The 27,143-nt window shown below is 40.2% G+C and overlaps 1 protein-coding gene across 1 annotated transcript in view; it reads right to left on the bottom strand.

Moving 5' to 3' along the window:
- Positions 1-27,143, bottom strand: part of CNTNAP2 (contactin associated protein 2) — a 1,162,694-nt gene that overhangs the window by 777,927 nt on the left and 357,624 nt on the right. Inside the window, exon 2 of the mRNA XM_059818416.1 lies at positions 26,114-26,224. Coding sequence (XP_059674399.1) covers positions 26,114-26,224 — 111 coding nt within the window. The remainder of the gene's footprint in view (positions 1-26,113; positions 26,225-27,143) is intronic.

Here is a 27,143-nt window from a genome sequence, read left to right as displayed (position 1 = left end):
TGAGGAGTCTCATATCCCGAATTCGCTGTTGGGGAACAAACACTTTGCAGCTTTGGTTATTTTAATGAACACATCACTTTAAACTATGCCTTTCCCATCTGTTCTGCTTTCTAATTACATATGCAAAAAGAAGCTCATTCACAACTGCATCCTAATGGAATCTTAAACAACACTTGGACGAGATTTAAATATTCTGTGCGCATCATCTGTATTCAAGGCATCAAGCAGCTTCTTCTCCATGAGGTGTTTTCTTGTTTTCTAGACAGAAAGTTGAGGCAAGGCAATGGATCACTGCACCCTGGCATACAAACCCCTTGCATACAAAATAACCACGGTGGCATACAAAAGACAAGGAAGAGACTACAGAGATCTCCCTTTCCTCACACCCCCTTTTCAAGTACCAGGACACAAATCTTTCATTGCATGCTTATGCACTGCAGCACTGGGGTTTTCTTAACAGCTCAGGTCATATCCCTGGCAAGAGCTAGCAAGCATATAGCTAATGGCTAGCAAACACTGCCTCTGCAGTACCCCTGCTGAGCAATCGAGCCCTGATTAGCAGATTCTTATCCCAGATTTTAAGGATGGTCAGGTCAGGAATAGCGAAGTTTTACTGACTGTGATTGAACAGCATTTACAGCACTTGGAAATCCAGATACAAGCTCATTACAACATTTCTGATAGTTCCTTGTGGCCGTTGTGATCCCTCCTTAGCAGATATGACAGAGAAAAAGGAATTAAGGTATTCCTGCACCTGATCTATACCATTTCAATAGCAATGAGATGCCTAAACACTTTAGTCGCCTCAATTGTCCTGTTCCCATTAGTGCAGCCGACAAAGTGATGGAAGGCAAAGCTGAATTTCTGTAAGCTAAATCGTGATGATGTAGCCCGTCTTGATTAATATTTTTTCGCCTCAAACGGTTGTACGTGAAAGATGATGAAATGCCGTAATTCAGTCTTAGATACCGTGTTCTGTGACAAGTCTTCAGTGATAAAAGATAAAACCTGAAGCTCCTGTCTTGCAGAGACTTGCTGTGTGAGAACCTGTAGCGAATATAGTTTCTGCCATTGCGCTTTAGTGTATAGCAGAGTTCCAGCAACGTGCAAACAACACTGCCTTGAAAGGCTCACTGTTAACAAAAAAAAGCTACGTTATTATTTCATTATACTCATTATCTGTTTTCTGTCTATGTTTTTTAACTCCAGATCTCCTGGCCTGTGTCTCCCGCAAGAAATTTTTCTCCCTTGCCTTCTTACGTGCCCTGAAAGACTCTTAGCCCAGCAAGTACCAGAAATGAGCTGGCCTAGCTCCTGCTGGTAAATATGGCAGTTCCGAAGTCCGGCTCCCTCGATGACTGCCAGCGGCCAACCTTTGCCTGCTGCTGTTTGTAACACCCACCTGGGCTCAGCTCCTGAACTGCTGCAGTACCTGAATGCTGCTCACTTTTCTTCTCCCTCTGTTACTCTTTATCAATTTCTACCACAGTTTCTTGTTTGTCTGTTTGGTTTTTTTAAAGCTGCTTCTTTTGAGACCGGCAAGAAAAAATACATTCAAGAGTATGCTCAGGTTGAAGACTTTTCCCTAGCGTTTCCTATCCAGGTTAAACCTGCTTTTCCTCTAATTCAAATGTCTTTTCCATCTGCTCAAAATTTCAGGCTTGAATTCCCATTTTACAGGAATTTCTCAGAAGCTGGTTTCAACCCAAACGGTAATGATTTCCCAAAACTCAGAATTGTTGGGGGAATATTTTGAAACTGAAATATTTCTTCTGACTACCTTATTCCTTTCTTCTTGAGTGCTAAAATCACTACACATTTTGGTAATTTCCCACAAAAATAATAAGTGAAGCCAACGAATTCTCATTAAGATGTTCTCTTTTCTGAAAGAACATGACTAGGTGGGGGGGAAATCAGTCAGCTCTACTGAGTATTTCTGAATGTTTACAAACCACTACCTGAACCTTTGCTTTATGCAAATTCCCTAGAAAATTAACAGCTAGAGGGAGCTGCACTATGCTCTCATTTGTGCCAACACTGCACTACCAGTAACCCAGCCCTGGGAACAGGACAGGACTCTTCCCTGCCCCTGCCTCGTTGATCAGCCACTGCTTCCAAATGCTTCTGTGAGACAGACCTTGCTCGTGACAGCACAGGAGCACTGATATTATCGGTGCCCGCATGAATACGAGTTACTGGTACTGTTCAATCTGTCTTAGTAAATGTGCTTCCCTCTCCTGTTTTTCCTTCAACAAGCAGGAGCGCAGAATTGTGAAATATTTTGAGATGACTTTTGAAATCTATTACACAGCTGATTCAAGGGTTTTGCAGGGTGTGCTGCTTTTAACAAAGCTAAAGGATAATTATTATTTTCCATTAACGCATGTATTGCAAGCAGTACCCAGATCCTTATCCTTTCTCTCCATTAAGAAAATATATTCTGTTTTTAAAAATTACTCTGTGCTGCATCCATTTTGATGATGAAAGCTCATATTATGCCTTCTATTTTGCTAATGGCAAAGCATTTATTGATATCATATGGAGAGTTGCAACAACATGGGAGGAACAATTTTATTCTTTATTTTAATTTACAAAATAATATTTTAATTTCAAGATAGGACTATACCACAGCAGAATTAAACTTTTTAGGGCAATGACTTGCCTGAAGTCTATGGTAAACTACTAATAAATATTGACTATTCCCTAACAAGTTTATACTCCTATGAGCCAAAACATAGCACTGTATGTAAAATCATTATAATCATGTGAGACCATACTTGGGAAAAAAGCCAGCAGAAAAAGTTGAAAGTTATAACGCTAATAAAAGTAACAGTGCTCTTATCAGCTGCATCAAATGTTAATTTAACCACATGGGCTTAACTAATCTGATACATTTTAGACACTAACCAGGGAATAAAATTCTGCTAGGATTTTTATTCAATATAAATTAATGAGGACTCAAAGTTCATGCAGCAGAGCATTTCAGAAATTAAACTATAGTAAATTAAAAGCCCCAAATGCACACTCCAACCCTTGTTCTTTACATTTTAACCTACAGAAGGGAGGAGAAGATGGAAATGCTAGCTTTAGAGTAGGAAGGTTCAGCTTTCAGGGTCTGGGGGGGGATTCAAAGCAGGATTTAACTTCAGGTGCCCTCAATCATCCCCACTTCTCCCCCTGCCTCTGTTAACCCTCTAAGATTCTTTGGATGGCATCGCTCCCGGGCTGAAATTAATTTCTCTGCAGTTTCCATGCTCTCCATTTAAGCTGTTCAGCTACAGACTTAAATACTTGTTCTGAATGCATTTCTTTACACTGCCAGTCAAGACTGCTGAGGAGAATTTTTGCATGTCCAGAGCAACTCAATATACCCGCTCCCCCTCCAAAAGGAAAAAACCCCACCACCTCAAACAGCTACCCTGCAGATCATACCTAAATAATTCCTGTCTGTACAGAGCAGTGCTTGGCAGATGAAGAAAGAGCCACAGCTACAAAAGGAATGTTCAAGACAGAAATCATCTAACTTGGCAGAAGCATTGCCCAGGCAAGCAAAGACCTAAGTGAAGATAAAAATAGCTTTGTACGCTTCAGTTTGCCTGTCTGTAAGCTGCTGTAACACATCATTCGCCTCACGCAGACAACTGTGAAAATAAACAGTATTTTGAAACTTTATGAAAAATGCTGTTATGCTAAAGCTAATAATTTCTCCTGCTTCACCATACATGCACAACCCAAGGCTCTATCCCCACAGAGCAGGCTGCTCTATCCTTAGGAAGATTACATCCTTCTCCTCTTGAATAGATTTTTACTGCGTGCTGGAACAAGCAAATCTTCGTAACAGTCTTCAAGGGAATCTCCACTTGCTGAGCCTAAACAAGAAAGCACTACTGCAACTCGAGAGAAATTGCCCAGGGACATCCGTGAAACCGTTTGGCAGCTTTTCCATAACTTCTATGCTCTCCTGCTTCACTCTTATATTGAAGAAAACCCCTTATCACAGACAGCTAGTCCTTCTCCACTCCAGTGCATGGATACCATTCCTACTGAAGACAGAAGGATCTTCCTCATGGCCTAAGCCCAGGAAATAAGTATGCAGCAAGGGCTTCTAAAGCACAAACCACTGCTTCTGTAAAAACTGAATCCTATGATTACTGTGCTATAAAAAGGTCTTACACAGGCAAAGCCACATGGCTTAAGAATAGAAAGTGCGATATGATAATTATGTGTATTATGGTTAGAATATAGGTTTAAATACAATTTTTTTGAAAGAATGAAAGAGGAAAAAATATCTGCTGTTAATTTTGGGTTTAAAGGAATCTTACGCCACAGTCTTAGCTTCTGATTTGACAGTGTTAATTAAGCATCATGAAATGAGTCACTTATAAGAGCTACATAATGCTCAGGCCACTGCAATTTTTTTCACTTGTACTTATTATTACTAGTATATAACCTCTTTTTCCTTATTAGTAGCAGCAAAGTATCATTTGGGAAAAAAGTGTTATTTGCCATAGATTTTATAAAGCAAATTTATCACACAGATGACTCCAGTAAAAAAGTAATGTACATAACATGTATTAACTTGATCTATCAAAACATCTACCAGCTGTTAGCAAGATATGAAACCTGATGACTGGGAGAGTATTTATAACAAGAAAATTAAAATGTTAGTAATATTCTGGGTTTTTTTGGTTTTTTTTTTTAATAAAATAAAGGGAGTAAAGTTTATAAGTTTTATCCTGGATTTCAGTTATGTTTTGAAGTTCTATAAGGACATTTAAGCACATTTGCCTACCAACAGTATCTGTTATGAGAGGTTTCATTAAAATACACTCCAAACAACAGCTTTTTTACTCCTTTGAAGTTTGCCTACAGAATTTACACAAGGCAGAGGGCTGAAGTCTGGAATAGTGAGATGCCCTGCCATGGTTTCTGGTTTATGTCTTCTTATACCCCAACTGCAGGCACCACATCTCACGCCTGTATCATGAAGTTATCCCTGACACCCTCCCAACACCTGGGTTGATTGCGTCCCACTGTACTGCCCTTCCAGCAAGTGTCAGAGGGATTAAAGGCTCGCTTAAGAATGAAGGTATCCGATCGGGAGGTGTTCTGAATTTGTTCAAAGAAAACTGTGTCCACTTTGTCATCCTCCTTTTGTGGTTTGTAACATATTCCCCTCCACGGTGTCACCCCTCACTGGCTTCCCCTTGGATCCCAACACACAAGGTCTCCACCGCACACAGAGCTCTGGTTTCCCAGGCTGTGTGCGTTTGCATGCCCATGCTCGAGAGAGGCGTCCCTTTGCCCCGTTTCTCTGTTCATGAGGTCTCTCTTTTTCTTGCAGCCTTGGCTTTCCAACCCTGGACACCACCGCCTCATTCAACTGTGGGTTGTCATTTTCCTCTATCTTAAATTCAGCGGAGAACCAAGTCAGGGGGCTGGAGCACTCGTCCTGTGAGGAGAGGCTGAGGGACCGGGGCTTGCTCAGCCTAGGAAAGAGATGGCTTTAGGGGAACCCTACAGCAGCCCCCAGTACCCACAGGCTGGTCAAAGAGATGGGGCCAGGCTCTTTACTGAAGTGCATGGCAGGAGGATGAGAGACAATGGATACAATCTGAAATGAGAGAGGTTCTGACTGGAAATAGTTTTGTTTTTTTTTTTTTTTTTTCACCAAAAGGACAGTCAGGCAGTGGAACAGGGTGCCCAGAGAGGCTGCAGTCTCTTGTCCTTGGAAGTCTTCTAGATCCAATTGGTTAAAGCCCTGAGCAACCTGCTCTGATCTCAGAGTTGAACCCTGCTTCAAGGAGGTGGTTGGACTGGAGACCTCCTGAAGTTCCTTTCGATCAGAATTATTGTATTATTCCAAGAGGAGCTTATTATGAGAACAGTAGCTTGGAAAATATGAGCAACTACACCAGGTCAGCCTAACTTCAATTCACTAAGCAGATAGCAAATATGAGCGACACAACACAGGACTTTCCACAGGCAAAAGGATGGAGGAATGCCTTGAGTGCAAAGTAGCCATTAAGTGCAATTTTTTTGCTTATGTTGAGGTCAGATGGTATGATCCGACTGTCTTATACAGGTTAAAGTATTTCACATTATTAAGATAATAAAGGAAAGGCCTTACTTCCTAAATGCTTTCCTCCTCTCTCCTTGAATTGCTGTTCCCTCAAACCTCCCATCTGCAGATGCTCAAACCTTTCCTGAGACTCTGCTGCTAAACTTGGTAAGACAGGTGACACTTCTGCTCTAACAGACAATTCATTATTAAATTTGAAATAATCTTTAATCCTGATTTTACACATTCACCTTTCTTAGTTTACAGTTTTTTAAAACCTTTTCATTCTGTATTGCATAATCATCACGAGCAACTATTTTCTACACAACTGGGTAACACATTAACTTGCCATGTGATCTTGACCTTTACTTACTCATTATATCACTAGACTGTATATTTAAATCAAATTCTGGGTACTGGGAAAGCTTACTCTCCTGGAATTGGGTTTCTTTAATTCTCATTATTTCGTACCCTATAGCCCTAGGTCAACAACCTCCACCTTTTTACTGAATAGGTATTTTTAAGACATTATGGAGTTGCCCAAACAAAACCAAAGGAAAAAAACAGAGATTGAGAAACATACACTGTATTTCTTGAGCTCATTCTGGAAGAAAAAGTCAGAAAGGGCACAAGAAGAGCAGAAAATTAGATATTAACTATCAAAGTCATGTTTTGTAAAGGAAGTTATATATTAATGCCACAGATTTGGAAAAGAACGAGATTCTAATACACTAAAAGCAAAGTATAAATTTATCACAAAAGATTTACCAATAGTTTCACAATGGAGTCAATTAATTGGGAGCAGTAAATTTCATCTTCCTCCAATAGTCATTTGCTAGCATCGTTGGACAAACTCTACAGTCACAAAAGTAAGAGCAGATTAAATTTGCCTTAGAACATACAAAACACCATTCTGCTACCTTTTCCAATATTTTGCCACGAGGTCAAAAATTCTGAATATTGTGCTTACAGCTCATTATATTGAGCAGAGTTGGTATCTGCACAATGACCTTTGAACAGATGCCAGCACGTATTGTGGAACCAGACAACAAGTTCAGAAATGTACAAGATCAAGTGCTGGATTTACAAATTCACTCAGAAATCTGAAAGGCAAGACATCTGTAATTTAATATTCTTCATCAAAGATCAGGAAAAAAAGTTTCATACTTGATTCTTCATGGGTACTTGAACATGGGGAAAGCATTTTGGATACAAGATACCTCAGGGGATAGGGTTTCTACCCGTCTTTATTTACAGACTTTAAATTCCCTGTTGCATCTCTCCTGGTACGATGCACAGAGTCAACATCTTAGCAAAAGCATTACATTCCTTGCTCTTATGAAAAATCCTTCAATGCACAGTAACTGAAATAGTTTCAGTTGCCACTGATTTTCGACCTTTCTATAATTTTGCCCAACAAATTCATGTTCCAAGGCTGCGCATTGCCAAGCACCATAGAAAGTGATCTAAAACAGCAGCTTGTGCCATGTTAACATCCCTGGAGCTACAGTCATCAGCTGAAGGATTATGTGCTAGTCAGAACATACTGTGTTACACTATCATGCCAGATCTGCAGCGACAAGTTTCTTCAGCACTAAAGCTGAGTTTCTGAAGTGACAAGCCTCAGGAATCAAGCAACTGCAAAATCTCCACATCTATTCCAGCGTTTCAAAAACGCAGCAATGCTTATTACACATTTTTCTATCAGGCTGATGACTTGCAGCATACACTTGCTTAATGCCTGACTAGTATAAAAGGACAACAATAACAGTGCCAAAAAAATCCTGATCCAAAAGCTGCCAAAGTCAAAATATGTCAATGCACTCCGCTTCTGACTACCACCAAACACACTGCACGCTGCTACAAAGTTAACAACGCCTCTGCCACAGCCACCAGCTTTCTATTGTCATACAACCTTTTAAGACTTTTCTTGGTGATCCCTCTCTTTATGATGTGATGGGTCTTCCCATTAGCGATGTTCCTGGAATCCAAGGTCATGGAAATAGCTGTGACACAGAGGCTACTAGTACTGCAATAGATTTAACATATCTTTTCTGACAGAGTTGAAGCACCACACGGCATCAAATGCAAACAGCACCTTAAGTCTTCCCCCATATGAAAGGATCCTTTCCATGGGAAGAAACTTTGTGAGAAAGCTGAAGTCCTTGAGCTCCTCCTCCAGAGACGGGAATTACCTTTTTGTACCTACAACCTGCAAGTATCTTTACACACTTCCGCCCCCCCCCCCCCCCCATATCCAGACATTATTGTGCTATAAAACTGAGTTTCCAGACACTTCGAGGGGTTTTAATTGACTATGCTAAGCCACCAACTAAGAGACTGAAAAGTTGTATGACAAAATCCTTATTTTTATAAGGGGATAATTGTTATAAAAGGCTAGCTTTCTCATTTGAGCTTTTCCTCTTATATTTGACATGAGCTTTTCTTTAAAGAGATGATTAGATAAATTGGTGAACCTCCATCTATTTGGCAAAGAAAAGGTTGATGCTCAATTCTATAGTCTAGAAGCATATTCTATACTTTCAAACACATATAGTTAAAAAGAACAATATAGTCCCTCTGGGAGTAAAAAGAAATCAAATGTGGACATGGTACATTAGCTTAATAAAACCCAGGAAAGACATTTCCAAACTCTCTGGCCTGAGGGGCCCTTTAGGAACAAACACAAATGGTTCTGTTTTTTACATGATCTTCCTTCACTAGCACTATTCACAGGAGAAAATGCATCATATACCTTCAGTTTGAACCAGACAGCGGTATTGAGATAACAACTACTTTTTAAACCGTGTCCTGATTTGTTGAAAGCAGTTTACTGAATTAGCTCTATAGCCAGTGCATGTCAATGGAGCTTTGTTGCAACAGAACTGAATTCTTCTTATTCCTACTTTGTGTTTTCCATGTAAATTATAAAGAAAAAAGACTGACACTCCCTCCACTAAATATTAAAAACAGAAAGGGATTTACGTGATAAACTCGCCCGGGGAAATTCATGAAATTTAGGGCCCCAGTTTTCTTACGTACATTTGCAAATCTCTCTCTCTCCTCTTTCTACTTTCATGTAACCTCTTACAATTTAGCTCATTCTTACTAAGTTTGCCAGAACAGCTACAGGTTTCTACACCTTTGAAGTCCTTAGTGTGTTTGTGGGGAGTAGGAAGGGGGGCATGTTTTAGATACAGCTTCTCAGAAAGTTGCATATACTTGTTATTTAAAACTCTACCAATACTTACTAACCAATACTGCTGTTATTGATCAATATCCAAACTAACTCTAGGCATAATCCTTTGAATTAAGTTTTTATAGAGCCTACATTCAATGCATTTAAAAATTTTCTGTTTGGCTGCTACTGTTAACAGTTTAAAATCATCCATAATAGCAGCCCATATCAGATTTCCAATAGTAGCACTGTATTTTAAAGAAGGCTATTGGCTCATGTTGAGACACTATTATGCCATTCAGGCAGTTTTGCAGTATTCCACATCACAAGCTAACATCAGTAGCCTGTGTCTAATACACAAGGAGAAAGCAGGAGAACAGTTAATAGTACCACCTCTGCTGGGCAAAGGACTGACTTCTGCAAAACGCTAACAATGGGCTTCCAGTATTAAGGATAAATAATACCTATATTTAATTGGAAATTTTGGAAGTAAACCAGTCAATTTACATTTATTACAGATAATAAAGTGCATAATTAAATCACTTTCTGTAATAGATTCCAGCACCTTGACAGAAAGCTGAAATTTCACAATGCTGATCGTTACTCTGATCAGCAGCATCCTGTTCTTTAGCTGTAATCTTTAGACCTTTTCAAAGATAAAAGCCATGATTACAGCCTTCAATTTCCTTGCTTGCAAAGTAATGAACAGTATGTTTCTGAAATCATTATAAGCATTCTATAGCGAAGCTTTTAGCGGTGTTTCATGAGTCGTGTTAGACTATGCAGACAATGCATTTTTGCAGTTACGCATGCAACCTTCTAAACACGAAACAGAAAAACTTGCCTGCAATCAAGGCCCTAAAATGAGAACACTCTTGTTTTCAGGGAATGGAAGACAGAGAGAAAGGGGAAAAGCTGGTTTTGGGTGACTGAAAATGTTACGGCTTAATAATTCTGGTAACTCCAGTGCTCTTGTGAAACCAAAGGCTTTATTTGTGTTGTTTCCCTATCTCTATTAACTTAGGAGCTTATTTGTACTTTTTACTTCATGGTCCTATCTCTATTTTTCAGTAACCCCTGGATCTATGCCAGTAGGGTAAATCAATTGATTTGGGGGTCTCTCCTATCTTTTCTCTTACTTGGCTGTTAACTTCCCCTGTTCCTTTAAACTTCCTTACCCTTGTAGGAAAGTCTGAGAGGCTGAAAGCATTGCAATCATCCATAAAATTGGCTAAGCCTGTAGACTTCCCCAGCAAACCCTGTCATTGTGACTCCAGCCTCATGGAGGGACCAGCTGTAAGAAAACAAGATAAGAGTGTAGGAATTGCCATATCACACCTAGCGAGCTGGTAAGCTAGTAGCTTTTCTCAAAGGGTGGCCAATACCACATGTGCATAGCAAGGTGCTCCAGCCTCAGAGCAGACAGTGCATAAAAACCATTGCCTGTCAAGGGCTCAATCTCAGCCCTTTAACTGAAGTCTAGCGGAAACCCGAGAACTGGAATGTTTAAAATAATTTCTTGCCAATTCCTACTCCGTTTCTGGAATCTCTGCTTTGATCCCCAGCTACAGTACTCCTTTCCAGATGACTTTGGATGTGGCTCATCAAACAGCTATTGCTGGTCAACACATTGGTTGTGGCTTGAGCTACATTTCACATTGCTTAAGGTTTCAAGAAAAGAAAAAAGCAAAAGCATCATCACCAGTGTGCTTAAGATAATAAATTCTGCATATAATATGTAGAATTTGGTTTTGCCTTGAAACTAGAAGTTCATTAAAGTAACTTTCAGAGATTGCTCACAGTAATTGGGCCCAGAATTAATAGCTCCTCTGGCCTTTCAGTAACTGTTATTCATAAAATTTGGCATGTGACTTTTTCTTCCTGATAATTGAGAACCATTCTGGCCTATTTTAGAAACTGGTTAATCACAGTTTGGGAAAAAACCACACACCACAAAAACCCCACCTGGAAACAAACATGTACAAGCAACAATCATCTCTTATGTATTCAAAATGTGTTATGGGGGATGTTGCTGACCAGCTGCTAAAGTCAGCAAATTAAATAATCCCAGCACTGCCTTTTGTCAGAGATTCTTTCCCCACCAGAGACAACAGACAACTTCTTGGTACTGAAGAAAGCAAAGCAGTTCATGTGCCATCTCTCTCAGTACATAGTAAAAACAACCTGGCTTTGGGCTTAAAAGAAACACCTAATTTCTATATATTCTACATTTGGCAGAATACCAACTAAAGCCCTCTGAGTGCCGGGCTATGCTATACCCAAACAATATTTCCTTCCTAGCGAAAATAAAATATCCTGTTTTGCTCAGCAACAAACTTGTTTACTCCTTTTTTACAACATTGGGCAACGCCACCCGATTCTTCCCTCAAAACCAGGTCATCTTCATATCACCCAGTCAGTACTAGCAAAAGCTAAGAAGCCAGGGATGGCTATAAGATAACTTATGGCTACTCATTCCTGATCTATAAATATTATGTAGTTAATAAACACGGTCAAGTGCCTATTTTTACATACCTTAGGACCCTTTGATCCTTACAAACATTAGATCATTTGTGACAGCTTTCTTAACCAAAGCAGAATTAGCTCACTGGGAGTGAAGTGCCCAAAAGCCCAGCAGGAATGCTAAATTTGATGGTAGTCAGTAATGAAGAGCAAAGACACCTAAAATACAATTTTTCAAAAAGCAGCTTTTCAGGCTTTCTTCTTTTTTCCACTGCTTATCAAACCTACAGCCCCATGAATCTCAGTAGAAACAATTTATCTAACGTTGAGCGACTTGGAAAATTGACCATTCAAACAAATTTTGTCACAAAGATTATAAGTCCGACCTAAAAGAAATACAAATCTGTCCTAGAATCAGTCAAAAAAGTTTAGGGCTCTGAAGAGACAATAGCTCATTATCGATATTCAGTTGTTTCTTAATTGCCTGACAAACTACCAGACATCCAATACAGAACAATATTATCCTAGGTGAACAATGTATCACAGCTACACAAGTGGATCACTTCAGAGGGAGAAAAGCAGGGCAGACAGCGGGAGGAAAGGGTTAAACGACTTTTGACATTTCTTCTGAGGGTTGCTTGATCCTTAGCTGTCCTTCAGCACATTAAAACATCCATACAGAGAAGAACACAGAAAGTGAAACAGCTTTTTTTACTATATCTGGATCAGGATGAGTAAACTGTTGCTTCTTCATTACACTAACAGTTTCTCACCCTGAAATGTTATAGTCATCTGCCACTCTGCACAAAACTGATTCAAATCTCAGTTACCACAATAACCTAATAAAGGAAAATTATTCTCTCTCTTACTCAACGGAAGGATTTTGCTCAAAGCGCTCGGAGTGGGTTCTACACAACTCATTCACCTCTTCCCTTTTCACCTATAACTGCCTACACAAGTCTTGCATAAAGCTGAAGTCTTCTAAAGTAAGTGCTTTTGCTCAGTATAAGTTGATGCACTTTTTCTTCCTTCAAATGCACATGCGCCTGTGTCATTATCAATATTAAAGTGAGTCTTACACACAAACTGATTACAAAATAGCTTCATCTAAGAAAGTGAGATAAAAGAAAGTGAAACAAGCAGCAAGCCTAATACATGGGAATGGATACCGAGTCAGACTCTTCCAGATACGGAAGTTTGTTTTGTGTCTTGCATAATAACTGACGTACAGAAAAATAAGTATTCATGTTCTGTGTTTTACGGTGTAGCCCAGATTTACTGTGAACAACCTAAGTCTAATTGTGAAGGCTGAAACGTGAATAATAGCTGCACTCTCCCATCCTGCAGCAAACAGCCTCATTTTATCACATTATTTCTTTTCTCTCTTTCAGCATATTACTGTACCAGAAGGTTATAATGGTAGCCAAATAGCTCCCATTTCTACCAGCATTTACGCTTGTTTATGACTTATTTGGGAAAGGCAGTGCTCTGGCTGTGCTCGAAGAAGCTATCTACCAGTTGCACTACACCCATCTATGTAAGGAAAACCTGCATTTTATGTGCAGGAGAGGGCGAAACACTCATACCGTCTGACAATAGGCACCTACCTTGGAAGCCGCTGACAATGGATTTTCTGTACACTCCCTGCATCTTTGCCTCAGTTCCAGAGGAGTCTCACTTTTCTCTATATCTTGGTCTGAAGTATCTGTAGATATAACCTAGCTTAGGTTATCTAACCTGTCAGCCTCTGCTACTCCTAAATGTGCTGGGCCTGTCAAAAGAGGTTGCCCAGTTTCCCTATGTTGAGGGGTTTTTAAATCCCACATGTTCCCACTGATCTGTGAAAACGCAGTAGCTCCGTTGTCTGAAGAACGAAATTTTCTCATTTGTTAAATGTGCCAGCTCCAGTGTAGACAAGTTCCTTGTGAGGCATTGGGTTGAGGAGGTATCTAGCAGAACTCCAGCGTGGCATTACCGTGTATTTTTCAGCCAAAGCCTCACCCCTTATATTAAACTCTAAAATTATAAAGTGTGCCAGCTTTTTAAATAGGATAAAACTCCACTCCCTGTTTTAAGAATTGAAATGAGAAAACCAGAGGTAACATCTGCAATCTTGAAATGGATGGATTATATCGTTTAGTGCCTGATTTACAAGGATTGATGTCCTTCTGTGAAAAATTGTCTTTATGTAGGCAAGAACATGCCATTGGCAATACTCTTCTTGAACTAACACCTGTACATCATCTGACTAATGCTAACACCTCCACGCACAGGTGATGCTTCTGGGAATGTAAACCTGATAAATGCTTCCGAAACACATACCAAAAAAATGCAATACAAGTTTAATGACATTTAGAAAAGTGTGAGAACTTTTAACATATCTTGTGCTTCTGACTCATCTGTGTGAAATTCGCAGCAGCTGACTGCAAACAATAAGAAAGAGAAAGACCAGATACACTATACAGCCTATAAAGCTAGAGTATAGACTTGTTAGCCACCCCATGTTTGAGACCAGTAGCTCCTGCTCAAACGCAAATAAGAATATAAGTAGTCTGAGTGGAGTTGGAGAGCTAATCCGGTCTGCCTTTTCAAGATAGCATAGAGATGAAGCCAGTAAGAACACCTAAATGAATTTCTGAACTATTTACAGGTTAACATCCCAGTGCTGCTTGAGAAACCTTCAAATTAAACTCTGGCTTTCAGGATCGTCAGGAGCGCTTGATTTGGCTACTCTGAGGATACACGGCCAGAGCTGCACCGGTCCCAAAGGTTATGGGAAAAGCGTACCTGTGATACACACAGCAGTCTGCCTGGCTGCGAGGCAACCTGCTCTTTGCCACGTGCACAGCCGCTTTCCTGCCAGTCAGCCGTTCATGAGCTTCAGAAACGGCTAATGAACTAAGTTGAGTTTTGCCTGAAAAAAGGTAGCTGCTCAACACAGCCAGGGCGGATCTGCTGTCCCCGGCTGCCCATGGCACCAGGCAGCTATCCATTTGCCTTATGTCTCCAGGTGGACATGGAACTGCTGCCTCTGCAAACGATTGAGGTAGAAAAAGTTTCACGCACGAAGTTTGAGAGAGCTCAGTATCGTATTTTTTTTCCTCCTCCCCATCTAGACGTGTATTAGCCAGTTAGGTATTCTGAACACTTTAATTAACAAATTAGTTGTGAACTGGAAAAAACAGTCATGCTTTCTGTATTCATTGGGCTATGGTAAATTAACATAAGCTAATGATACTTTATTTTTATCCAGTTATTTTAGCTTCACTTTCCACAGACTTTGTTTCTTGGTTTCTGTTTTGAATGAAAAGGGTGATGTTTTTCCTTTTTAAGGCTACTTTTTCCACTACATCAGTCTGACCTGGATGTCCACTGGTATTTTTACACACACACACACACCCTCCTTTTTGATGCTTCTTTTTCCTGCCCCTTCATCTTACATCTTCTTACAAAGCATGTTTTTTTCCTACTGCCCCATATTGCTCCAGAGACTGAAAGAGCCTGTGGTTTCAAAGGAATGAGCTAGTGCAAACATTTTTACTTGTATTTTTAAGAATTCCTTCTACAAAATGTAGGTATTTATGAAAAATGTTTCATTAGGGCCAGATCACTGAAGCACACAAAACAAGTGCTAAGGTCAACTGAGTGGCTATCACAATTGTCTTCAAAACAGAGATACAAGCATTCCTGGAGCTGAAGTGAGTTGCATTATGAATCGAAGCGGGGTGCCTAGCTATTTATTTTGAAGGTGAGGAATAAGCAAAATTGATAACGTGGTAGGATATGAGGCAGATAAAGACATACAGAAAACTGCATGAATCCAGCAATATTTGACCATGAAATAATAGCCGTGAGGGGACAAATGCCTTTCCTACATGACTTTCCTTTCTAGTTCCAAAAGAACTGGCAAATGATGAGCTGAGACTGAATTATTTATGGATTTTAAAAGAAGAAAAAAAACCCAGCAGTTGAAGTTAGCGTTATACAAAAATTTGATTAGGAATAATACCAAAAGGCCATGTTATAATAAAATGGAAGTGTTTTCATTTACCCTTATAGGTACCAGAGCTCCTAAAGGAGCTTCACACCTTGAATTGAATTAAAAAAAAAAACCAAAACCCACAAGAAATCCCCCAAAATGAAACATCAGTTACTTGTAGTCTCTAAAACATTCCAGAAATACTTTTGCTTATGCTGTATGCAGCACGACGAATGCAACGTCCAGTACAAACATGTTTTTAAAGTTGCATTAATAAATGAACCACTAGAGGATTATTTTTTTCAGTCATGGGTAACTCATTTTCCACATTTTTAAAATGGAAAACTAATTATTTAATAGGTAACAACATTTAATTTGCCCTGACTTCTGATTACCTAATTTGATCTACTGTGGCATAGTTTCAGCAAATAAGCTGTCTTGGATTGTACAATGTGTGTTTATCTAAAGCACATATTTACAGAAAGGGAATGTTTGTTTATTTAAAGGCAGACATGTTTTAATTATTTATAAATTCTTACTCAGCAAGAGCTCTCTTATAGACAAACAAAAGCTAAGTGGATGGTACTACTCTTCTTCTCATGGTTGTTACTCTTCTTTTATGCTACTCTATCCATTACTTTTAAGTGCTTACCTACGTAGAAAAGACATCATTCAGTAACCTGGGCAGTGAAATTACAAACCGCTGGCAACTCTATAATAACTTTCCTCTAAGAGGGTTTTAATCAAAATATTATGAGTTATGTTGTGTACAGGCACTCTTGGTGTGCCCAAAGGTCTTGTCAACACAAGGAGATTGCAGTATTTAAGGTGACGATCTACGGTGTGTTAATTACTGCATGCTAGGTCCCTACTGTCCCGCTTTGGACAACGTTAATGGAGAGCGAGCACCTCCTAAACTAAATTCCTGGCACGTCCTATGAAGGGACAAGCCCAAACAGCTCACAGAATCCAAGCTGATGCTAACCCTCCCTTTTACATTCACTTTGTCTAAAAGAAAACTAAGTAAAATCCTTCTCATATCCCATTATAGAAAAGTAATAAGGATTTGGAGAAGTAGTGATATTGGTTATGGTATTGGAAGTTTTAATACCACGCTAAAAAGAGCCTAGGCCAGGTGTCCAAGACTCTCATAAGCATATTTTTATATTGGTAGAGCTGTTGCAGAACAGATCCAATTGACTTACTGGGAATGATTTTGGGAATAAAAGAATCATATCCCATTATAGGTAAGTTCTTACATCTTCCACTCAAAAGCAAAAAATTTAAAACTCCCTTGAGAAAAACCATACTGTCTCGATTTCACCTATGCCAACACTTTAAGTTTCTGACACTTGTTTTATAGACGCATCAATAATTCCGACAACAGGTCAAGGTCAGCACCCTGATTAAAAAGCAACACAAAAGCCTAGACAGAAGTTAAACAGTGGTGATAAAAGGACTGCTTTTTGACCATCAACTGTCCAACAGAAACTTCCCCATATATTCCATTATAAATATCATTGGCAGCTTCAGACTCCCCCCTAATACTGGACTTGAAAGAGAGCCCTGGATGCCAAATTTCTTCTTTATTCCACTGTGCAAAAGATAATTTCCATACATCCAAAGATTCATTATGACCTTCATACTTTCACTGTCCGCTGGGATTATTTCTGAAGTTCTGAGACTCTGCTCAGTTTCAAGCAGCTTCCAATTATATTATATAACATTACATTATGTTGAAATAATGTAGAATTTCTTCCCTAAATTAAAATGGTATGAGGTGGATGATGGGCAGCATTAATTCTTGTACTAGTGAGAAGTGTAAGGTCCAATAGCTTGGGAACCATTAAAAGGAAGATTGATAATGGATTATATCAAACGTGTGCTAAGAATCCTCCTTATGATGTGATGCAGTCCATTGATTCCACTGATGGCAGGTCATAAGATGTTAGACCTTATAACCTTGACATCACAGATGCAAAAGCTACCGTAGATAGATTTTTAAAAAGCTCTAAAATGAGCTAACTGAAAACTCTCCTTTCCTCTGGTGCCACTCCAGTTCGTAAGATGGCAGCAATACAGACTACTTTTGCAGGAGAACAGGTATGACAAAAATGGAAGGAACTCTGAAATGTTCTTAGCTAGTCTACTAACTAGATTTCAGTTAAGAAGTCTTACAGTGCTGTCAATAACTTAATGGCATATATTTATGTGCCAATGTGAATGACTCCTGTGTCAGTCTTTTTGAAAAGGAAAATTAAATATTTATTTCAATGGTAACACATTTTCGTATTTTCCAAAATATTACATTGCATCATTTAATACACTTAGAAAAGTTTGAGCTGATAAAAAATATTTTTAATATTCTCTCAGTTAAGTAGTGCGTCCAAAGTAAAAAGTTTTAAGATTTTATAGTATTCAAAGTTCTAACGATGTTTGCATATATTTAGATGAAAATGATAGTGACAGGAACAAAAAAGAAAATCCACGTACATTTCTCCTCTTCTGCAGTGCTTTGTTTTCTCATAGAAGCTACAGATGTTTCAAAAATGTAAGCCATACCTTTGTGATACTGGCACTCAACAACACGCTAGTAATTTTTATAATTTAAAAAATACGAAAAAATACTACAATATAGTACAGTACTAAGACTTAGCTGTTGAAAGTGAAAAATTATCTTACTTTCAAAAGGATAATTTGATAGAATCTGACTACAGCAACTTTTGTCTGAACACTTGCTAATTCAGTGCTGTTTAGCTTTCTATATCCAAGCTTTTGCTTATCAGGCTTTAACAGAAGTCAGGAGTCACCAGGCTTTACCTTCCCCAAGCCTACTTCCACTATGCAATTCATCGCATCATTCCAGTCTCTACATAAGTTTTGCCACACCTTAAGTTTCAAAGGTTCTTCACCCCTTTTCTTTGCAGGCCTGATGGGGATAGCAGGAATTGCTTCACACAGCGCTACCATCAGTGAAACATGTTGTTAAGTAGTCGTACAGCAGAACCACCACATTCTTTTGTTCACAAAGAGAAAAAGACAACAGTGTATGTTTTCTGGGGCCTTCTTGTTCACTACTTCCATGATAACAAAATCACACAATCACTAAGGTTGGAAAAGACCTGCAAGATCATCAAGTCCAACCATCACCCCAACCCCACCATGCCCACAAAACCATGTCCCACAATGCCACGTCCACACGTTCCTTGAACACCTCCAGGGATGGGGACTCCACCACCTCCCTGGGCAGCCTCTTCCAATGCTTCACCACTCTCTCAGGAAAGACATTTTTCCTAATATCCAGCCTGAACCTCCCCTGGCGCAACTTGAGGCCATTTCCTCTTGTCCTGTCGCTTGTCACTTGGGAGAAGAGACCAACACCCACCTCACCACAACCCCCTTTCAGGGAGTTGTAGAGAGCGATGAGGTCTCCCCTCAGCCTCCTCTTCTCCAGACTGAACAACCCCAGCTCCCTCAGCCGCTCCTCAGCAGACTTGTGCTCCAGCCCCCTCATCAGCTTCGTCGCCCTTCTCTGGACACGCTCCAGCACCTCAATGTCCTTCTTGGAGTGAGGGGCCCAACACTGAACACAGGATTCCAGGTGTGGCCTCACCAGCACTGAGTACAGGGGCACGATCCCCTCCCTACTCCTGCTGCCCACACTGTTTCTGATCCAGGCCAGGATTAAAGTGTTTTGCTTGCTTTTCACAGCTGCACCCAGGAAAGCAGAAGAGGGAAGGCAGCCTAAGAGAGAGTTGGGGTGCTTTGGGGATCGGTGAGAGAGCGCGCTTGTGTAAAACACACGCATGCGTTGTACCCCCAGGCCTCTGGCTCTTTGTGATTATGGAAACACAGATTCGCAGTTGTATGAATTATATAAATCAAAGACTCTTACTCACTGTCATAAAAATTGGGGCTTCAAGTTTTAATACATTTTGGTACGAATTTGCAAGAGACTGACAGACCTGCAGGTAACCACTGAATTTATTTCTACAATCAGCCATTTTTCCTCTAATTAAAAATAACGCTTTCTTGCCCCCAAAAAAGCTCAGAATACTTACCTTAACAAGAAATAAGAATCAGAACAGGAACAAGGGGCAACACACAAGAATATGAAGCACCAAGTAAACAGCTTGGGAAAGGTTAACTTTTCTAATCAAGTTATACCATGTCCATCAAATCTGCGTTTCCTTTGAAATAAGTATATGCACTAATCCGTAAGTCAGCGAAGGCTTACAGGGCTTCAAGTAGACAACTGTGGAAAATGTGAAATATTCTCACATACTATCATAGCAAAATACCCTACACATGCACACCCTGGAGGCTCAGTTTCCAGATCAGTGCCTCTCCATGAAGTTTTAGTTCCGTCTGCCTAGATCACTAGTTAGGGCATTTGTAAACAAAGTGGCATCAAACATTAGGACTAAATTTGTTGATGTTTCTGCTTTTGAAGCCTCCTAAAAACTGCTGAAAATATTAAACTCTGATGTGCATCCTTCCAATTGCAACATTTATAGCAGGAAACCAAACCAGAACAACTATAGTCACAACTGAAACCTTCTTAATAACATGATGTGACTGCTCAGTAAATCAGCGTCTTGATCAATAAATAAAATATACTATCTATTCTGCTAAAGTGCATTACCAGTCTAGATTGAAGTGGCAAGAAAATGGGAAAGAAAAATATAATTGGGTTGGAGACTAGAATTTTCAAATGTGCATTTCCTTAATTTAGAAGGGTCTGGGGCTAGAGGAGAGGGAGTTCTTTCCATTTAATGACTTGAGCACAGTGTGGTTTAAATAGCACATTTGATTTGGGAACCTATTAGCTGATAATGACTCTCTAGAGAGAAAAAAATTTGATTCCCTTACTACTGGTTTGATTAGCAATATCTGTATTTCCATGATGTTGTACAATAGCTCAGCATTAAAACTGAGCTATTTTCCATCATTTGCAGAAGCATGAACACAGCGAAGGCCAAGTTACCATGTTAAACAAGTGCCTGAATTCTGCAGTACTTCTACCGGCACTGGAATTAGGAAAGCAAAATTAGGAAATGTACATATGGAAGCTTCAGTTTTGACAAGTATGTATGCTAGGCTTCATAGGTATTGAGGTGGATAACAATGGTCTAAAGAAGTTCCTATTAAAGCAAAGAGATGCAACTAAATTTCAAATGATCTTTTGATAGAGGAAATTAAGCAAATGTTTGATTAAAGGCAGTACTGTAGATCCATATTGCTGAAGAAACATCATTAAAAGAAACTGCACTGTAGTGATTATAAGGCTAAGAAAGGGGAGGGTAAATATAGTTAAAGGAAAAACATTAAATTCCACATGTCTGATTTGCCTTTCACTTACAATAGAATAAGCAGTTCAGTAAACTAAAAGAAGAAATAGTCATCTAAAATCAATTTGAAGATCCTGCCCACCAAGCTGATGCAAAGCTGCGTTTTATTAAAGCGATTCAGTGACTTCTTTCTATTTCAGAACAGGGAATAGAATGCAAATGAACGTAACAGAGATCAGATACAGTAGAATTCAACCTAAATGATGAGAAGTGTTTTAGAATTGAACTGTTCCTTAACTTCTTTCATCTGGACAGTGAACAGTTGAAAACACAAATTAAGGGACCCAACAGGCTGTCAAAACCCATGATCAGACATATTGCAACAGAAAGAAAGAGAATTACTAAAAGGCACGTAACAAAATAAAGGCAACACTAAAGTAAAATCCCCAAACCAGCATGAAACGGCATCTATTCTCATTTGGAAGTCGTCTTTTAAATTTCTGAAGCAATAAACAAAGTTATCTACTAGTCTGCAGGCCTAAAACCAAAGAAATTGCCAAGGCCTCTGTGACAGGCCACTGACTTTGCATCGACTCTGCAGGGCTGCAGGACTACAGCTTGTCGGTTGTATTTTCTCTAAGCTAGTCTTCGGCTTCTGTTCAGCTTGTTTACTTGTAATAGCAATTCTCTAACAACCAGGTAACATAGCCTAATCTGTTTTACCTTTAACTTAGCTTTGCCATTGTATGGTATAACAATTTTGATACATTTCCGTACCTAGAGTAGATACTCTGCAGAGAACAAACTATTACTGTAGAACAAAAGTGTCATGTATAGAGGATTACAGTCACGGAATGATAGCAGAGGTATTGAAAGTACAGGCACAGGGTGGTACCAGGGGGAGCAGGGCAACTCACCAGGTCAATTACTAGTCATTAAAAGAAAGAAAGCAACCTTGGGAGCTGGCTAAGACTGATTTTAGAGAACAAAGAACAAGAGAAAAAGAGATCAAAGAACAAGAATCCTACACATGTAAAACACACACATACAGGGAATTCAGACATACGGAGTTGCAGACTAATAAACAAAGATCAGTGTCAGGGCCCTGAGAGTACCAACAGGCCATAATTGCCCTACCCTGTGGGGCACCCACTTGCTCTGCCCATGACCCTGGCAGCCCCATTTCAGCTCCCAGGCTCTACCCAAGCCACATCATAGGTGAATCCATGCCTAACCCCAGCCTGTCATCTTCCCTACTTAGGGATTTTTCTTCCTGGCTTGACATCGGACCTGGCTCGTCCCTTCCTGTGTGATGATCTCCAGACAACCGGCAGAACCTGCTGGTGCCACCAGTGCTGCTCACCCTGCTTGAGGGCAGGCGATGGTGCCCCAGTGGCCAGGGCACCACTTGCCCCAGGGTCTCCCACGCCTACAGGTCAGCCCCCTTAATTGCCCAGCTCCCCTCATCCAATTCCCTGAAAACACATACAATTAACCTCAAGGAGATCCTACCATGTCAATGTTATCATTGACATAGAATGGTTTGGGTTGGAAGGGACCTTTTAAAGGTCATCTAGTCCAACCCCCCAGCAATGAGCAGGGACATCTTCAACTGGATCAGGTTGCTCAGAGCCCTGTCCAGCCTGACCTTGAATTTTTCCAGTAATGGGGCATCTACCACCTCTCTGGACAATCTGGGCCAGTGTTTCACCATAGATTCATAGAATGGTTTGGGTTGGAAGGGACCTTACCCTCATTGTAAATAAATTCTTCTTCCTTCTATCTAGTCTGTATCTACACTCTTTTAGTTTAAAACCATTAGTGCTTGTCCTATCACTACAGGCCCTACTAAAAAGTCTGTCCCCATCTTTCTTATAAGCTCCTTTAAGTATTGAAAGGCCACAATAAGGTCTCCCCAGAGCCTTCTCTTCTCCAGGCTGAACAACCCCAACTCGCTCAGCCTTTCCTCACAGGAGACCTGTTCCAACCCTCTGGTCATTTCCCTCTGGCCTCCTCTGGACCCACTCCCGCAGGTCCATGTTTTTCCTGTGCTGAGGACCCCAGAGCTGGATGCAGTGCTGCAGGTGGGGTCTCACCAGAGTGGAGTCGAGGGGCAGAATCCCCTCCCTCGACCTGCTGGCCACGCTGCTTTTGATGCAGCTCAGGATATGGTTGGCTTTCTGGGCTGCAAGAACACATTGCCAGCTCATATCCAATATTTCATCCACCAGTACCCCGAAGTCCTTCTCTGTAGGGCTGCTCTCAATCCCTTCACCCCCCAGCCTGTATTGATACCAGGGGTTGCCCTGACCCAGGTGCAGCACCTTGCATTTGGCCTTGTTGAACCTCATGAGGTTCACATGGGCCCACTTCTTGAGCTTGTCCAGATCCCTCTGAATGGCATCCTGTCCCTCAAGCATATCAACTGCACCACTCAGCTTGGTGTCCTCTGCAAACTTGCTTAGGCTGCACTCAATCCCACTGTCTCTGTCATCGATGAAGATATTAAACAGTACTGGTCCCAACACAAACACCTGTGGGACACCACTCATCACTAGTCCCCATCTGGATATTGAGCCGTTGACCACCACTCTCTGGATGCAAACATCAAACCAATTCTTTATCTACTGAATAGTCCATCCATCAAATCCATACCTCTCCAAAATAGAGAGAAGAATGTTGTATGGCACTGTGTCAAAGGCCCTACAGATATCCAGATAGACAACATCCGTAGCTCTTCCCTCATCCACAGATATAGTCACTCCATCACAGAAGGCCACTAGGTGGTGAGGCAAGACTTGCCCTTGGTGAAGCCATGCTGGCTGTCTCTAATCACCTTCCTGTCCTCCATGTGCCTTAACATAGCTTCCATGATCTCCCAGGCACAGAGGTGATGCTGACAGGTCAGTAGTTCCCAGGGTCCTCCTTTCTATCCTGTTTAAAAATGGGTGAGATGTTTCCCTTTTCCCAGTCACTGGGGACTTCACCTGACTGCCAGGACTTTTCAGGTATCATGGAGAGTGGCCTGGCAACTACATCAGCCAATTCCCTCAGGACTCTGGGATGCATCTCATTAGGTCCCATAGACTTACACATTTCAGGTTCCTCAGGTGGTCATGAACCTGATCTTCTCTTACAGAGGGAAGGACTTTGCTCCCCCAGTCCCTGCATAAAGGTCCATCCACCCGAAAGGTGTGGGAAGAGAGGTTGCCAGTGAAGACCGAGGCAAAACATTTGTTGAGTACCTCAGCCTTCTCCTCATCTGTCGTTACCAGTTTGCCAGTTGTGTTCATCAGGGGGGTACACATTCTTTGACCTTCCTTTTCTGGCTGACATACCTGTAGAAGCCCTTATTATTCTTTGCGTCCCTTGCCACGTTCAGGTCCAGCCACGCCTTGGCCTTCCTGACTCCATCCCTACACAATGAGGCAACATCCCTATACTCTTCCCAGGATGCCTGTCCCTGCTTCCACTACCTGTGCATTTCCTTCTTGTCCTTTAGTGTGACCAGCAGTTCTCGACTCATCCTTCTGCAACCTCCTCCCAGTAAAAAGCCTGGGACACTGACAATGCACCGCAGCCCCCACCCCAGCTAGAGACATCAACTGTAAGAGTTGGAGGAGCTGTGACGGCAGGAGCGTAACACCAGGGAAAGAGATAGACACAAGAAAGTATGTGTATATAGTCTGTTTTATTTCTGACGCTTTTCTCCCTAACAGTATTTTTCTCTTTTTTTTCTTTTTTATAATAATAGCTAGGCCATTAATTATTCTTCGATTAAGATTACAATTAGGCTAACAGTAAATTCATGGCTTTGTTCATAAGGTGGGTTTTTTTGCCTCGGAAAGTGCACAAACAGCAGTATAAAAAATGGGTGGAGAACATGGGCAGCCTAGGCCTATAATTTTCAATGCAATGAATTCTGCTTTTAACCTCAAGAGTGTTCCACCATTTGATAGTATTTCAGATTTTGTTTACAAACACCCAACGACAAAAGACTGTCACTTTGTTTCAATGTTTTTTGGGTTTTTTTAGAAGGCAGAATACGGTATCCAGGCAGGAGCAACATAATTCCTGCAAGAGCGGGAAAAATAAAAGCAGCAGTGCAAATAAGCCAACCTTCTACAAGTCTACTGTTTTGCCACTATTATAGATCTTCAGGATTTAGAAGACCAAGGCACTATAGTCACTTGCTCTCTCTTCTTCATCCCTACAGTGGAAGTGTTTCTAAATTCTAAAGTTCTAAATTCAGTCAATCTATTACAGCCTTGACATGTATTTTGAGAGGAAGATAAAATTTTGGTATTGATTCACAAGAATCTGAAATTTGGTATTTCAGGGTTTTAGATTGATACTACTTAGAAAAAAATAAGATCAAGAATATTCAGAAGACTAAGTTTCTGTTAATCTGAAGTTTCATGTTTAAATGTATCATTCCCGTGAAATTAATTTAGAGATCGATATCAAAATTGTATATATACAGATATCTAGAAATATCAAGGAAAGCTATTAAAATTTTTATGGGTGAAGGTAAAGACTTGTGTAAATGACGGTGAAATAAATTTGCCTAGCCCTAAGGATATAATTAGACCACGTAGACCAAACTTACACACCTAATTCTTCCAACCACCAACACTGAGGTGGCTTTGTTACTTCTGAACAACACCTCACTGCATTACAGAAATACACGCAAAAGACAAAGTTCCTGTGGTGCTAAAAAAACCTGCATGACAGCAGTCATTGCTAAGGTAGGAAACAAGTTAAAACCAACAAAGCACATCCAAGCTGTTTAGTTTTGCTCCAATGACCATGACCTTCCAAATGTTCATCTACCCGATGAACACGGGTATGCCCTTTAAACTGAAGTCAATTATACAACCATACCGTGCGACTCCATTGACATTAGGCATTTGGCCCATGCTGCTACATGTTATTAGTAGTGTATTTCTCCCCGCGGTGCAATGGAGTGCAATTACTGTCACATACAAAGAAATAGAAATTCATTCCGTTTACAAGAACGGTCTGTCAGACAGCTAAAACTTTGTTAAAACCAACATAAGCATTTTCATTCATTCATTAAAAATATCATTCATCATTTTTTCTTGAAATATCTGAACATTACAGTAGAGCGCGCCCCTTACCTCCTCTCTTGTTCAACTTGGCATACCCTGGCACATAGCTGCTTGTCATAGATGATGAACTGCTGAAGGAGGAGTGGGGTAATGCTGACACCAGAGGTTCATCGCACTTTTCTGAAACACAAGAAAACAGAGTCACTTTATGCTGTTAATTATTTTCATACATATTAAGCAGCAACGTGCCCTTTATTTTTCTTTTGGGTAATAACACAGCCTTGTTATTTTTGTACAAGTGGAATGCCTGTGGCTACATCCCAACGTTTCAGTAAAAAACAAACAAACAACAAACCAAACCAACAAAAACCAAGCAAACGAACAAAACCCCACCCTAAAAACCACAAGAAAACCCACAGACACACACCTCGACATAAGAAAATAAAGACTTCAACAAAGGACAAAATTAGGCAATGGTAATGCCTAACCATGGGCCACCACTCTCCTTAGGGATACTAGAAACGAACAAAAAAGTCTGCCCTAATATACCTGGAATGTTTTTGGTGACATGAAAAGGTCGTGCTGAAGAAAAGTATTATCATGAAAGCTTTGTAAGAACTAGATAAGATATAAACTTTCAGTTCTATAATAGAAGTGATGATAACCTGGTATTTCAAAAAAGAAAATAAATTAGGGTACATTAATGAATTATCACATATTACAGATTTACTGAAAAAATAACAAAATAATCTTTTTTTTAAATATAATCTCTATAATCCATTTGAGCACTTCACTTCTGTTTTACTCAGTATAAAGAAGATTAACTTGGTATTAGCATCTAAGATGGAAAAAAGGAAAATCAGAATATTTGCCTTTCTAATGAAGAAAAAAGTTGAAAACAAATCTCCTGCTGTTCTATGAAGTTATGTAAATTAGAATGAAGAGAAGTGGCTTTTGATTTCTCAAATACTTAGGCAGTTAATGTACTGCCCTCTGTTCTAGTTTTTCCCCAGTTATTTCAACAAATGGCCCAAATATATAGCTTAAATTACTCATTTACAGTTCAGGTACAACCTAAAAAAAACCCCAGCACCTACAC

This window comes from Gavia stellata, chromosome 6 (genome assembly GCF_030936135.1).
Source record: "Gavia stellata isolate bGavSte3 chromosome 6, bGavSte3.hap2, whole genome shotgun sequence".
Lineage (NCBI taxonomy): Eukaryota > Metazoa > Chordata > Aves > Gaviiformes > Gaviidae > Gavia > Gavia stellata.
Note: the sequence above shows the minus strand (reverse complement) of the source record. Positions and strands in the feature narration are given on the sequence as shown.